At 44.0% G+C, this 16,629-nt stretch overlaps 1 protein-coding gene across 1 annotated transcript; it reads left to right on the top strand.

The window, feature by feature from the left end:
- The first annotated feature begins 1,777 nt into the window (after window positions 1-1,777).
- On the top strand, window positions 1,778-5,121 carry AMIGO2 (adhesion molecule with Ig like domain 2). The gene is made up of 2 exons (XM_039243088.1): window positions 1,778-2,218; window positions 2,588-5,121. The coding sequence occupies exon 2, from the start codon at window positions 2,668-2,670 to the stop codon at window positions 4,231-4,233; it is 1,566 nt and encodes a 521-aa protein (XP_039099019.1). The 5' UTR covers window positions 1,778-2,218; window positions 2,588-2,667; the 3' UTR covers window positions 4,234-5,121.
- The last annotated feature ends 11,508 nt before the right edge of the window (window positions 5,122-16,629 follow it).

The raw sequence follows: 16,629 nt of genomic DNA on the forward strand, positions 1-16,629 counted from the left end.
TTTCTCTGTGTTAACCATACCAACTGTGAAAATGAAGACCTGGACACCAAGGTTTTTCAAGAACCCCAGGAAGTGTGGCCTAATTCTCAAAACTTTCAGTCACAGCCTCTCCTGGGAGCTCATAGTAAAGAAGCCTTCCTGAAGGGATAAAATTTCACTTTTCACGAAACCCAAACTAATCTGAACCAAGCTGTTCTCACCTGAAAACATGTTGATTTGCCAGTGCTATTCCAGATTTATTCCACAAACAGGCTGACTAAATTAACAATGCACACAATTTTATTTAAGTTTGGCACTGGCCTAGCATATCTGTGCTACATGAATCCATTCATGACAATGTAGGGACCAGTTCTAAAGAGAAATTCAAGGTTGCTAAACTGTGCGGGCGGGAAGGAGGAGGGGGTGGGGGGGGTACTTTGTTGTCCTCACATCAGTTTTATTTTTTTAAGTAATTTACAAGTGATGTGCCCTGCTCCTGTTTTCTCAATTTGGTCTGCTTTTCGGTCTCCCTAGCCCTTCGGCTTTAGTTAGTTATCTCTGGTCAGGGCAGTAATTTATTTCTTTTAATCCAGATATAATGGACAAATGGGCCGTCTGGCTCAGTCAGATCCCATCGTTAAAACTGATCTCGGAATGAAACCAAAACGGATTTTATCCAAAAGCTCATCAGTCCCAGGCCCTCCACCTCATATTTGTCCACCTGGGCTTTTTCTTTTTTTTTCTTTTTTTTGCGGGGGTAGGGGCTGGCCGTCCACCCTGGGTTGAGCCTTTCCTAGTCTAGCACGCTTGAGCCAGGTGCCCCCCCCCCCCCCGCCCCCCCCCCCCCCCCGCCTCTCAGGAGGTTTGAAGAACCTTGGCACAGACACCCCTTCCAGGATCAGTCCCTGTCCCGTTCAAGCACATTTGCCCTCACCCCCTCCCTATCCCAGCCCCCTACAAAAAAGAAAGGAAAAGAAAAGAAAAAAGCTGGCTCCAGGGTTTGCTTTTTTAAGCTTAATGCCCTTATCTTTGCATACCAGCTTGGGGGGGGGGGTTGCCCCAAGCCTTCTTTTCTGCGTTTCTCCTTCACAGATTGGGCATCATCCCTGATGCCAACTCCTGAGTTACGAAAGGGATAGAACTTTCCCAGGGAGGTGCGGCCTGTCCCCCCCCCGCCGCAACCGCCTTCCCCAAGAGATCCCTGTCGCAGCAGACGGAAAGTGCCCATCTCCTCCTCCTCGCCCCCCGCCAAATGTGGGCTGAGACGGAAGGCCATGTCTGGGTTTATTTTGTGAACCGTTAAAACCACTAGCGCTTAGCCCTGCGGAAGCCCCCTTGGTCCTGACCCAAAGAAAAAGCTACAAGAGCTCAGTGGACCCGGGCGGCCGCAGCAAGAGAGAGACCTCTCCTTCCCTGGCCGGGGCGGGGGGGGGGGGCCTCCTTAACCTCCCCCCTCGCACCCTGTTCAGAGCCGGACAATCGCACACATCTGCTGGGAACAGATGAGACCCGGGCTCTGGGGTGCACCCCACTCCGCCCCGTCCCTCCCCTGGGTCCGGGCTGAAGCTGGAGGCTGGAGTTGGCTGTGAGGCCGCGGCGTCGGGACAAGGGGGGAGGGGGGGGCGCCGGCCGTCGCTCCGATTGGCTGAGCCGCCGCCCCCTCCCCGCGCCGCGTGCCCCCCGCCACGCGCCCGGCTCGCTCCCGCCCGCAGCCGCCGAGCTGCTCCAGCTGGAGGGAGGACGGCGAGGACGCGCAGGGGCGGGACCGTCTCCCCGCCCCGCATGCGACCCGGCGCGCGGGGATAAAACCCTGGCGGCGGCGCGCGGGAACCCTGGGTCCTGCTGGCTCCGGAGCGCGGGGAGGCGGGGCCGGGGTTGATCCGCCGCCGGCGCCCCCGCCCCCTGGACCCGGCTCCCGGAGTGGGGCTCCCCACGCGCCGACACGCGACGGCCGGGGCGCCGAGGCGGTACCTGTAGCCGAGCAATGAAGAGAGCCTGGGAGAACCAAGCGCCGCCGGCCGAGACGTTTGCTGCGCCCCGGGTGTCTGCCGCCGCCGCCGCCGCCGCTGCTTGAAACTCCCCAAAGTTGAGAGCCAGCGAGAGGCTGCCGCCCGCCGGGAGCAGGAGGGAAAGGAACTCGGAAGATGCTGGAGTGACGGACAGAGACAGACAGACTCACAGACCAGAAGCCACCACCGTCGGCGGCCTAGCCCCGGAGCCAGTGCGGCTTTTCAGCTCTGTGAGTTGTTTTTTTGGATGGGTGGCTTCCTATGTATTTCCGTTCAATTGTTTGTAGGATGCGTTTGTGTATTTTTGTGCCTGTTGGAGGGAGTTTAAAAATCGACGCAGGATGCACGTTAAAAAAAAATACCGAATTTCTGATGTTGAGACGGTTGTATTGATAGGTTGTGGCTGTAAATGTCTGTAAGCAGGGGTAATAATAACCCGGGGGGCGGGAATTGCATTTAACAGTAAAAAGGCATCTGAGGCTCCCCATCGTGAAACAAAACCTGCATTTCAAAAGTTATCGGAGAGAAAGCAAGGTAGGACTCTGAAGGGTTAACTAGTGGTAGTTAACTTTGCTTCCCCCCCCCCCCCCACCTTTCAGATATTGATTGTTTACTAGGTTCACTGGTGGGAAGCTGAGTTGGTGGAAAGACGCCCGGAAGAGACTTGGAGGCGACCATAATGTCTTTACGTTTGCACACACTGCCCACCCTGCCTGGAGCTGTGAGACCGGGCTGCAGGGAGTTGCTGTGTTTGTTGGTGATCACGGTGAGTGTGAGCCGAGGCGCCTCCGGGGTGTGCCCCGCCGCTTGCATCTGTGCCACTGACGTCGTGAGCTGCACCAACAAAAACCTGTCCAAGGTACCCGGGAACCTTTTCAGGCTGATGAAGAGACTGGATCTCAGTTACAACAGGATCGGACTTCTGGATTCTGAATGGATTCCAGTATCGTTTGTTAAGCTCAACACCCTAATAATCCGGCATAACAACATCACCAGCATCTCCACGGGCAGTTTTTCCACGACTCCAAATCTGAAGTGTCTCGACTTGTCATCCAATAGGCTGAAGACTGTGAAAAGTGCAGTGTTCCAAGAGTTGAAGGTTCTGGAAGTGCTCCTGCTATACAACAATCACATCTCCTATCTCGATCCCTCTGCTTTTGGAGGCCTCTCCCAGTTGCAAAAACTCTACTTAAGCGGAAACTTTCTGACGCAGTTTCCCATGGATTTGTATGTCGGGAGGTTCAAGCTGTCAGAACTGATGTTTCTAGATGTTTCCTATAACCAAATCCCCTCCCTGCCAATGCACCATATTAATTTAGTGCCAGGAAAACAGCTGAGAGGCATCTACCTTCATGGCAACCCATTTGTCTGTGACTGTTCCCTTTATTCATTGCTCACCTTTTGGTATCGTAGGCACTTTAGCTCAGTGATGGATTTTAAGAATGACTATACCTGCCGCCTGTGGTCTGACTCTAGGCACTCCCATCAGGTGCTTCTGCTCCAGGACACCTTTATGAATTGCTCAGACAGTATCATCAACGGCTCCTTCCGGGCACTTGGCTTTATTCATGAGGCTCAAGTCGGGGAAAGGCTGATCGTCCCCTGTGACAGCAAGACTGGCAATGAGAATACCAGTTTCATTTGGGTTGGTCCAAATAACAGACTGCTGGAGCCGGGTGAAGATCTGGAAAACCTTCACGTGTTCCACAATGGAAGTCTGGTTATAGAAAGTCCTCGTTTTGAGGACGCTGGAGTGTATTCCTGTATCGCGATGAACAGGCAACGCCTGTTAAATGAGACTGTGGATGTCACAATAAATGTGAGCAACTTCACCGTGAGCAGATCCCATGCCCATGAGGCATTTAACACAGCTTTTACCACTCTTGCAGCCTGCGTGGCCAGTATCGTGTTGGTACTTTTGTATCTCTATCTGACGCCCTGTCCCTGCAAGTGTAAAACCAAAAGACAAAAAAATATTCTCAACCAAAGCAATGCCCATTCGTCTATCCTCAATCCTGGCCCTGCTAGTGATGCCCCCGCTGATGAACGGAAGGCGAGTGCCGGTAAAAGAGTGGTGTTTTTGGAACCCCTGAAGGATACCGCAGCAGGGCAGAATGGGAAAGTCAGGCTCTTTCCCAGTGAGACAGTTATAGCAGAGGGCATCCTGAAGTCCGCGAGGGTGAAATCCGACTCGGATTCAGTCAATTCAGTGTTTTCAGACACACCCTTTGTGGCCTCCACTTAATTTTGCGCCTGTATCTGTATGGTGTAGTGATTTAATCTCTACATACTTAACTTTCTGTGCAGTCTGCAAAATAAACAGCAGGACAGAAATTGTGTCGTTTTGCATTTTGAAATGCAACCCAATGGTCTCTTTAACTGGTTAAGAGGAAATGTGGTAACGCACTTTGGTTCCTCAACGTGCCAGAGAAAGGTGGGGTTGTTTTCCACAGTGTAAGCTCTAGATGACAGTACCTTGGTCTTTTTAGCACCACTGATCATTTCAGAGCTGGTCTGGAGGTGACGCTGTCTTTTTTTTCAGGATTCTTGCAAGAAATACATTTCAGTGTATTCATGTTCCTTAAGAAGAGACTTTACTAGCTTATTTAGGACCAAAGTTATTTTAAAGACAAGCATCAGTGTCCTATTTCATTTTTAAAAGATGGAAGAACCAGACAGTACTTATAAAGCACAGAGTAAGGTTAGATTGGGGAATAATTCAGTTAATTTCATATTTGAGACCACAGTGAACAGATGACACTGATAAAATAATGCCACATCCCCTACGGTATTAGATAAATAGTGCAATAAAAGGTACATTTGTTTGACTGTCTTCTTTCCATTCTGTACATTTCTTATCCTTGTACAAAAGATGTTATTGAAAGTCATCATTATTTGTTGCCATAAATATGTAGTCGTCAACGCCAAAATGTCTGAGTAATTTCTTAAGCCTTTGTCCTAGCTGATATTTGTTTATATGCTCGTGTACATGTAAATCAAATTATATGAACTATTAAATAGATTCTACTGTATTGTGCTCTGGACATTTGGATTAATGTAAATATATGTATTGTGTGAGTTGACGTTCTGCTTTATTTGGCTATTTAAAAACATAAATCTATGATGTTCTGTGTGATTACTTGTTCTACTTTGTCTCAAGCACCCTCTATATCTCTCCACATTTCTTGGAGTTACAATGTAAGTTTATTTTGACAAAGTGAGAGAAAGGTTCTAAAGTATTCTACCCAATTTATACCTTTCATATGACATTCTAGTCTGATATTATGCACTTCAGCCAGGTTTGGAAGACCTGCTCCAATTTTATGACAGAGAGAACCCCAGTGACCTTGTGTTTGTTTCCATGTGTGCTGTGAGGTGACTGAGTATTCATTCTGCACCTAGGTTTCCTCAGCTATAAAATGAAGGTTTCAGACAAGGTGATGTTTTAGGTTCTTTCCCACACTGGAAGGGATGATTTCCTGGTGGCCTTAGCTCCATCACAGACTTGTGCTGGCTCTCAGAAACTAGCTACATGGTGATGATGGAACACAGGAGTGGGATTGGGATAGACTGGCATAGCCCAAAGGGACATTTTGGACCATCAAGTCCAGCTCTTCCCCTTCCTCAGGGATAAATGAAGCTGAGAAGATTGTGGGTGAATTAGTGACCAGGATGGAAGAAGCAGAGCTTGGGCACAGGATTCTTCCTGGCAAAGATAAGAGTGTCAAAGAATGCTTATTTTTAATAGTAAGCATGGAGAAGGGGCCAAAGTAAGACAAAAGAGTGGTCAGAAAATGGCAAAGGAGAGTCGGGGCTGCCTTGTCCCTGGGACTAAGAGAGAAGAGAGTTTTTTTGAAAGATGGAAATGGGCAACAGTGATAAAAACACAATGAAAGAGATGAGGAGGGAAGACTGACTCTGGCAATGGCGGTTTGGGGGAAGCAGTGTACATTTGGTGACAGCTCTGTACATGCCAACCCAGGCTCCCAGGGGCAGACACGGTGGGGTTTGAGGAGGGAGTGAGTGGCCAGGATATGGACCCCAGGGAATAGGATGCAGAGTCGCTACTCAATAGCGTTGAAACTTCTTTGTTGCGTGATGGGAAAAAACTTCCCACCTCTGCCTTTAAAACACAGACCTCACTAGTTAGATAGGTCCCCTTAGACCCAAAGAGTTACAGGCAAATATTTTATTCCTATTCTTGCCAGTTAAGTAATTAGGAAGAATTCTGTGATTTGTATGGCCTTTGAAGTCCTCATTTTTTCTTCCTTCATACTTGGAGAAGCTCCCTCAAAGATGCTGTGATTTGTTCAGCTTCACGCAGCTGGTCTGGGCACAAGGCAAAACTTTTCAGCCACTGACGCTCTCCAGCAATGGGCAGGGCTGCCTGCAGGGGCCATGAGCCCCCTGATTTTGAGAATGACAACAGGACCGTACTCTGGCAGGGAAGTTACAGAGAGGGTCTCCGAATTGCACCTTTTCTGGACAGGGTCCCTAGGGTCTTTGGTCCCTCTGAACACTTGATCCTAGGAAACATGCGTAGCACTCACTCTGCAGGACATGGGCGGTGCTTGGAGTGGGGGGGTGTGTGGAGCCACTCTGGTTTGGTCCTGATATACTTCTGGCAAAGGACAGGCTGACCTGAGATCAAAACTAACATATGTACAATCAAAGTGAAAACAAACAAAAATCCTGAATACTGAAAAGCAAAGCTGTATTTTGAACTAAAGTAGGGTGGCATGGTGATGACAAAGCATGGAACTGAATGTTATGATGTGGAATTCTAAGTTCTCAGGTAGATTTTTTTTTTTGGTAGCAGTCTGATCACATGTATTTTAAATATAGGAACAGAACTCATTTGTACCTTAAGTTTGTCCCACTCAAAATTTTATATAATTTTCCTTCCAAGTAATAATCTGGATTATGTAACTAGGTTATTCTTTTAAGATACTTAGTATTTTTTATTACAGTTTTGAGAGACATGGATATACATTGGAGAAATCAAGCAGAGATCAAAAATTTTCCTGGGCTTAGAGTACTTTTTCCACTATAATTAGATGATACTAGTTTTATGGCAATGGACCCTATAGGTAATCATGAGTTACATTTCTTAACTATACTTTTTCTTAGGGTTTAGAATCTGAAAGAATGGCCTAAAACATTTTCTTATTTATAATCAACTTCTGCATTAACTTTCACTGTTTAGCCTAAAGAGATGTAAATATATTTATTTTTGGCTTTCAAAAAAATTACTAATTTTGAGAGAGAGAAAGAGAGAAACAGAGAGAAGGAGAGTGCCAATCCCAAGGGGGCTCCATGCTGTCAGCACTGAGCCCAACTCAGGGCTCGATCTCATAAACCATAAGATCATAACTTGAGCTGAAATCAAGAGTCAAATGTTTAACCGACTGAGACACCCAAGTGCTCCTATTTCTTACTTTAGCTGCTTGAATTATATGCCCAGAAAAAAACAGGTTTTCATTTTTCTGAATAAACACTTTTCTAAAATGTTCATCACAAAGGATGTAGGTAGAACTTACAGGCATGGAAACAAGAGAGACAGGAAGATATGTTGTCAGTCCAAATTCCAAAATGACATCTGATTTTGGATTACATTTTGGACCATCATTGGCTTTTCCTTGGCCGTAAATGCTGCTTGATTATTGTCCACTTTTGTGGTATCACCTAGTGTTTATCAACTGATCTAGTAATAGGTCTGACACCAGGCTTCTCAATAGGATCATACGAGAAAGGTAGATAAACAAGAGTTTCCAGTAGCTACACGCTCCTTCTCCACAGCCCCCAGCCAGAGGTTCTGCCTGAAAAGGTTTGGGGTAAGGCTCACGTATTATATTAAAAAAAATTTTTTTTCACATAATTCTGATTCTCCCTATTTTGATGAAATATATTCTAAACTGGGACCATAGCAAATATTGTGGCTAGGGCTATATTAAAATACACATTATTACTTGTTAATGGATTTATTAATAAAAAGAAGAATTTTAGTGCTCTCTTAAAAAAATTGTAATTTTTTTAAGGGGCACCTGGATGGCTTAGTTGGTTGAGTGTCCGACTTCGGCTCAGGTCATGATCTCACGGCTCATGAGTTTGAGCCCCTCGTTGAGATCTGTGCTGACAGCTCAGAGCCTGGAGCCTGCTTCAGATTCTGTGTCTCCCTGTCTTTCTGCCCCTTCACCGCTCGCACTCTGTCTCTCTTTCTCTCTCAAAAGTAAATAAACTTAAAAAAAAATTTCTAATGTTTCAGAGAAACAAAGGAGTTGATTCTCTGATACTCAATGAACTCTAAATTGTTGGTTGTAATTTATGATTTATATTTTTATAAATTATAAAATATAGAATAATTACTTTGAGATGACTAAATCCCTGATTCTCTCATTTTAAAATTATTTTTTTATTTGAATAGATCTGGTCTGTGACAATAAACTTTCAAGCTTTCAGATTTGATTATATCATAGTAAAGAAAAGGCATATTCCAAAGATGTTGGAGTGTAGATTTTATCTACAGAAAACCAAACTCCTTTGTTTTTCCAATATAATAGAATAATCATTTTTTAAAGTTTATTTATTTCTTTTGAGAGAAAAAGAGAGAGTGTGCGCTCACACGGTGGGGGAGACTTCCAAACAGGCTCTGCACAGTCAGTGCAAGGAGCCCAATGTGGGGCTCAAACCCATGAACTACAAGATCATGACCTGAGTCAGGATCAAGAGTCACTGCTCAGCTGGCTGAGCCACCCAGGTGCCCTGAATAATAGTTTTGAAAGAGAACATTAAAGTTCCTTTCACTCAGGACATTCTGGGTGGTTCAGTGTGTTGAGGATCTGACTCTTGATTTAGACTCAGGTCATAATCCTAGGGTCATGGGATCGAGCCCTGTGACACACTGAGCGTGGAGCCTGCTTGAGATTCTCTCTTTCTCTCCCTTTGTCCCTCTTTCCCCCTCCTTCTCTAAAATTAAAAATAAAAGTTTTCTTTCATGGTTCTCTTATGACTCTCTGCCCAAGAGCCAGTCCCCAAAATCCTGTTTTTTCTTTTTTATAATAAGAAAGTTAGTGTGGAAAGGTGATGTAGTTTGCCTTTGCAAGCATTATTGCATAGTAATATATTAAAAAGTGAAACTAAAAACTCATATAATAACCTCTTGAATAACTTAGAGGACTCTGTAAAGGACCATTGTTGCTTATGGATAGATTCCAGGGAGGGGAGCCCTTCGATAGTGAGGACTAAAGCAGACAGGGTATGGAAACACAGGCCCTTTGTAAATTATAAAATGTGACATATACAGTATTTTTTACTGGGCTTAATTTTTTAAGTACCTACTAAGTGCCAGACACATTGTGAGAGGTGGTGATTATTATCATTCCTTATCACAGAAGCCCTGAAAAATGGGCAATATTCCACCCCACTACAGACAGGAAAAAGAGGCTCATAAAGGATGAGTGATTTTCCCAGATAACTTGGCCCGTCAGTCTTTTTAAAAAATGTTTATTTATTTATTTTTGAGAGAGAGAGAGAGAGAGAGAGCAAGTGGGAGAGGGGCAGAGAGAGAAGGAGACAGAATTTGAAGCAGGCTCCGGGCTCCAAGCTGTTAGCAGAGCCTGAGGCAGGGCTCACACTCAAGGACCATGAGCGAATCGGCCATTTTTACCGTGGAGTCATTTAAAAGATACCTCTGCACAACAGTCCTATCGGTGTTCTACCAATAGAAGGACTTTGTAAAGCATGGGTCATGGGTAAGCTTTCCATAAATGTAAGAGTAAAAGGATTAGTGCCCAGAGCTAGTCTGGGAGAAGAGGAATTCAAGGGCAGGAGATCATGAGTCCTTCAAACATAATGAAGGTAGAGATATTTTTTTTCCTCTGTAAAACAAAATTTGTCACAAGTAGTAAAATTGGAACTCTATTTAAGGGTCAGGCTTAATAGACAAGGCCTCCTCCGGTCTACTGACTTACCAGTCAGGTTGACCTTCACACACAAATTTACTTCATGTGTAAAAAAGGAAAACTTTCCATTTTATCATTATCAATGACATATTCAAGGTATTTAAATGAATAAATGATTCAATTCAATTTTTTTTTTAAATAAAAAATGATCCAAATTCACAGAGTAAATAGTCTTATTGGAGAGGATATCTGAGAGTTTGCTTTAAATTTCTAGAAAAGTGGTAGGGACAATTCAAATCCAGGGATACTTTCCCAACTAATTTTAAAATTAGATTTTGCAAGGTGCACCTGGGTGGCTCAGTCAGTTAAGCATCTGACTTCAGCTCAGGTCATGATTTCCCAGTTCATAGGTTTGAGCCCCACATGGGGCTCTGTGCTGACAGCTTGGAGCCTGGAGCCTCCTTCCGATTCTGTGTCACCCTCTCTCTCTCTCTCTCTCTCTCTGACCCTCATCTGTTCATGTTTTCTCTCTCTCTCAAAAATAAATAAAAATATTAAAAAATATTTAATTAGATTTCTCAAAATAATTTTTAAGAATTGGTTCACAAGACAGCCTCAGTAGCTTATCTGATTAAACATCCCTATTAGGTAATATGTCAGCAGAGCATCGGATATATTCTCAGAGTATTTTGTAGTGTCTGTATCTTAGTGTCATAGAATCAAGTATAATGGGATTAAGAGTCAAATCTTTGGTGATGAAATGGCCAGTTAATGCCAAGAGAAGACGGCTGAGCATTGCTAGATACTATGGAGGCCATAAATGTTGTGTAATAACTACTCTTTCTCCTTATTGGAGATTACAGTACAATTGAGAGAAGAAACAGTATTAAACGAATTCAAGCATAAGAGTTGATGGGGTGCCTGGGTGGCTCAGTTAGTTGAGCATCTGACTTTTTATTTCAGCTCAGGCCATGATCCCAGGCTGGAATTGAGCCCTGAATCAGGGTTCTACAAGTGGAGCCTGCTTAGGATTCTCTCTCTTCCAGGATTCTCGCTCTCTCTCCCTGTGCCCTTCTCCCTTCCTCACACAATCTCTCTCTCTCTCTCTCTCTGTCTGTCTGTCTTTCTCTCTCTCTGTCTTTTCTCTTTCTCTCCCTGAAAAATTAAAAAAAAAAAAAAGTAAGAGTTGATTTGTCTACTCGAGACCATTCTGGCAAATAAGAGATGAGAAAAGGAAGTTAATTGGCAGAGCCTTTGCTTTGACCAACCGGACTCATACAGCACAGGCATGAACACTAGACAACTATAGCACAGACATCCCAAACCCTGTGCTAGCAGGGACCCTTACCTTCCAAAAGCCCGTATGGTAAGGAGGTGGTGCAAGCTAGCCAATAGCACTCTAAAATGAATATCGGGGATTTAACTTAAAATGCTACTGCCAATCTATGATCACTTTAAGTCAAATCTAGAGGATGGAGAGACCTAAAAATTTCACTGGTTCTCTCTCTACACTGGCACCTCCAAACCTTGGCCCCACCACAGTTAGGATGAACGCATCCTAACCACAACACGAGGAATGGAAATAATAATAGCAACAACAATAATAGTATCAATAGTAACATTTTTATATGTAAGCTCCATGCTTAGGGCTTTACATATTTTTTTCTCATTCCTATGAGGAAGGTATTATTTTTATGTCCATTTTACAGACGGAAGAACTGAGGCTTAGGAATGGTAGGTGATTTGCCTAAAGAACATATAGTAAAGAAGTCAGGATTTTAATCCGGTTTTGTCTGGATACATCCAGAACCTAGTCTCTTAATGTCTACACTGTACCATTGTACTATATTACTGCTCCCAAGTTTTGAATAGAGACAGAAATATGGTTTCATCACGAGGCAAGTGTGCTGACATAGAAATGCCCAAAGACAGGAAGGTTGGGGGAAGTTTCCCAGAAAAAGTAGTGGCTGAGTGGAGGCTGCAAGGAGGTCAAACCTAGTTTGTTTCTCACAGCTGGACATGTAGACATGACAGAAGGTGAAACTGCATGCCCCTCAGTCTCTAGGGATTCGACCAAAGCAGTTAGAAACATGGGCACCAGTGCCCTCGGAACTGCCTTTTAACGGGGCCCTTCGGCAGCTTGATCCCTGAGACTTTAGGTTGGGGTCCCATTTGAACCCACCTTATTCCATATTCCACTCTGCACTGAAACTGTAGTCCTTTTTCATAGCTCTTCAAGGAGAAAACATGCTAAATTGGCTCATGTAAATGCTCATAGCATATTTCACCAGGCAAAACAGAGTTAGAAATATTAGCTTCTTTTGTGTAACAATGTAGGCTTAACACGGTAATGATGAAATAATCCTACTTAATTCAGTTATCACTGTATAGACCAAGGAATGTCTTCAAGCTAATGTTTATCCAAGCCTCGCTGTAATTAAATTTATACTGCCAGCCTAGATATTGATTTGACTAAGCTGGTTTTGTAAGAGTGAATGATTTGGATGGGAAGAGACAGAAAGATGTGATTTTCAAGCAGGGTGGGGGTTAGGGGAAAGACCCCACATCAGACTGACCTGCAGAATTAAACTACAACCATTCAGGTTGCTTATTGAGCATTTGTGTGTATTTGCCCCAACTCCGCCTGGTTAAATACTTCTCGAAAGCATTCATGCTTGAGCGAATCTTTCTTAAAGTCTAGATTGTATAGAGCTATTGCGCTAATTTTTTTTTTTAACTTATTAGGTTTTTTTCCAACTGTATTCCTTTTCCAAAGAAAAGCATCTTGCCTGAGGAGGAAACATAATGAAAGACCTGTGATGTGAAAGCCTAAAAGAAGTTGTTTATTTTTTTATTTGTTTTCCGTTTTTAAAATATTCATACTTAATTACAACCTTAGGGAAGCTTTCAGCTCCCAATCTGACCTACTTCAAATCGGTGGAAAACATAACAAATATCTCCCCTATGCAACCATTTATAATAACGTTGACTTTTTCCTAAAACCCAGAGGAAATGTAGTTCTTGATTCTTGGCCAAGTTTTTCGGGAGTTATTGATATTAATAAATCTTACTCACATAAGGATTCAGTTGAACATCACATCACTAATTATTATATATAATTTGTAATAAGGACCTTAAACATGACCTTCATTAGCTACCTAGAATAGAGTGATTTGACTGACAAATATGTTATGACATTTTTGTTTTGTTTTGTTTTTTGTCTTGTTTAACTGGTTAAGATTAAGTATCTTTAAGTATCTTAGGAATCTGGCTGGGGATTTGAAAATGAAATCCTATGCAGCCTTGTACGGGGTCTGTGATTCTCCTGAAGAAGTAGACTCGGGCATTGCTCTTTAGGGACTTTTCTGCATCTAATAATGAGGTGGCTGACTAACTCCCCTGCTATTTGTCATTAAAGATATTCTCAATTCCTGCTTTAGTTTTAAGTACAGCATGCTCGGGGAGACAGGAGAGTCATCTACCGATGGCACGCATCCCCCATGTCTCTCGAATCTTGGTGTTTGCCAGGATTCCCACCAGGCAGTGAAGCCTCTTCCCATGGGGAATTTAGAGGAGATTTAGAGGAGATGGAGGCAGAGGCATTTATAGGAGGTTTCTCCTGACTATGCCTTCATCTCCTCTACTTATTTCTGGAAAATGCTTGGAACCTGGGTTTATTATTTGCTATCAACCACTTTAAAGCTATTCAGCTACATACACTGGCCCTCTAGCACCACCCCCACACTCTTTCTCTTGAAGGCATTGTTGACCCTGGGTAAGAGCCAAGCACTGAGCCTTTACTATCTATGGACATTCTCATACAACGTGTTTATATTTGATCTAGAAATGTCTTCTGGGTGGTTGCGTACATGTTGTTCTTCCCATGGTCTTTCTCATTTCCATCAAATGGCAACCCTGTCCTTCCAATTGCTCAGGCCCAAAACATTGGTGCCATCTTTGACTCTTCTTTCGCCCTCACCCTCTATCTGATCTGTGGGGAAATTCTCTTGGTTCTACCTTCAAAATATACCTAGAGTCTGACTTCTTCTTATAGCCTCCACCCCATCCCCATCCAAGCCACCGGTATTCCTCTCTGGATTTATTGCAGTAGGGATGGCTGGTCCTCTTGTTCCACACTTGCCCCCTTGGGGTCTGTTCTTAGAACTGTAGCCACCATGACTTCTCTGAAGAGTGGGCCAGTTCGTGGCCTTTCTGCTCAGAACCTTAGAATTTGCTGCCCCAACTCCTGATTACTCCCTGGAGGCATATGTTCAGATATAAAAATCACTCCCAGGCCTGGCTCCATCCCTGGAGATTTTGATTCACTTGATTTTTACAGTTCCACACTTAGTTCTAAAATGTAGCCATGGCTGAGTCCTTCTGGGGGATCTACGGGCCCTGACCACCCTAAGAGTTCTCGGGTCTCATTTCCTGCTTCTCTGTCCCATGCGCTGTCTGGCCCCATTGACTTCTGCATACACCAGGCACACCCCTTCTTTGTGCTTCTGCCCCCTCTGCCTGGAATTTTCTTCCCAATTCCTGACTGACTGGCTTTGCCTCTTTGCACCTCTTTGCTCAAATGTCTTCTCAGTGAGGCCTCTGACCATGTTATCTGATGCTGAATTCCTCATCCCACCTCAGCCTCCCTATTCCCTTTCCTGTTTTACTTTTCTCCAACGCCTTCATCAGCATTGGACACCCTGTATATTTTACTTACTATGTGAGTTGCATGAGGGCAGGCATTTTTACAGGTTTTGTGTGGTATGGTGTTCCCAGTGCCAAAAACAGAACAAATAAATATTTGCAAATACATATTCATCCCATGAACAGAGCAGACCTAGGAAAGGGCTGGAAGGCTGCCCACTGTAATGAGCCCGGGGTGGCCACAACAGTCACTACTATTGGCAACACGATTGTTTCTGTGTGCTACATTTTCTACATTGTCCCACTTTGTGATGCTCTTCCTCATCTCCCAAAAGAGCACAAGAGAGGTTTTGCCATATTCAGTGATGAATAAACTGTCTAAATACAGCTTGGTGCCCATTTTGCATATATTTCCTACTTGTTTAAGGCACCCCATTTGGTATTTATGAAAAGTGTCATGCTGAGTACCGGAGAAGCAGGAAGCCAGTATCTGTCTCCTTTCAGCATCTGCCAGCAAAGTAATGCCAATTAACATGTGTCGAGGGCCTGAAAGGAATCAGATTGGTCATGATGGCACCAGGCAGTAGGCCTGACACAGATACAAGAAACTCTCTCTTACCTCTGGAGTGGGATTTTTGGAATCCAATTCTGCCAGGAGGATTTCTGACTGCTTTAGTGAATAAACTAAAGCAGAGATGTTGTGTTTGCTCTGTGATATTGAGTGCAGTCAAAGATAACCTCTGTGGAGGTCATATGGTCTGGCAGACAATGCACTGCCCTCCTTGTCAACGTGTGGATACTTCCAGCAACTTCCATGGCCATGTGTTTTCTGAGTTAGTTCCTGGTACAAGGAGAAAGCTACATTACCATAAGGAAAACCAGGCAAAAGAAGAGACCTGAAGGAGGTGGGGTGCAAAACACGAGGGCTGGCCACTCAGAATATCCACCTACTCTAAGTGAGGGTCAGGTATGTGATAGTGGATCTGAAATGCTTGTGAACTGTGAAATGCAAGATGATATCTATCAAAGTTGGCAGCCAGTCCAGTTTTAGTGGCTCATAGATGGTAACAGCTACTGAGTGGCCCTCTCTCCTCCATCACTGTTCCAAGAACAGCTACTGCTCTCTTCCACCTGGTCCCCTCTTTCTGGCCCACTGAGAGTCCAATATTACTAAATCCAAGAGAACAGGGGTCAACACATTGCTTTTGGTAGGTCACTCTTCCCGCCATAGTACGCTCTATATTGTAAACCCCGCTCCCTTTTTCTTTTGGTGTATTCCATTGTCATCTCATCATCCTAGATGACCCTTCTGGCTATTAAAATAACATCTACAAATAAGAAGAGACAATGACAAGTGAATAGCTAACATTTCTTGAGCACTCACTGTGTGCCAGTCACTGTTTGAAGTGCTTTCCATGAGCTAACCCATGTAATCCTTAGAAGAGCCTCTGGGTCAGGCATTACTGAGAGAGCCACCTGACCTGTGAGTAAACTGAAGCATGGGGAAGTGTGCCCAAGGTCACTCAGCTGGTCAATGACAGAGCCAGGAATCACACACATTTCATTTAATCTAGACACTGCGCTCTATTTTACATAGGAGAAAACTGCAAGAAATTATTCACCTAAGGGCCATGCGGTTGTTAAGTAGTACACGATCAGAACCCAAGTTTATCTGGTTTTCAAAGCCCTCGTTATGCTTTTACTAGCTTTTGGGGGAAAACCCATTTTTTTTGGATTCATTGTTAATATTATAAATTTGGTATTACCATAAATCTTGCTGGAAGCAAAATCCTATAATTTTTAGCTTCATTTTAAAAAAATAGTCAATCATCAAAATCTGAGCAGCAGCACATTAGAGTGGCAGAGAGTTGCTGCTGTAAGCACTGTTAAGTGTGGTCTGTATGTTTGGCACAAGTGCCAGGGTCTTGCTGACATAATTGCAAAGAGGTATGCCATCCCTTTGAGGTGTGCATCAATAGACCCATTTTCAAATGGGGAAATTTGACTGAGGTTACATATCATAGCTAGTAGGTAGCTGAGGTGGGATGTGATCCTATGTCCCTGGACTCTAAAGTCTGTGCTTGGCCCATAATCCT

This window comes from Hyaena hyaena, unplaced genomic scaffold (genome assembly GCF_003009895.1).
Source record: "Hyaena hyaena isolate Hyena2069 unplaced genomic scaffold, ASM300989v1 scaffold_221, whole genome shotgun sequence".
In the NCBI taxonomy this organism is placed as follows: Eukaryota; Metazoa; Chordata; class Mammalia; order Carnivora; family Hyaenidae; genus Hyaena; species Hyaena hyaena.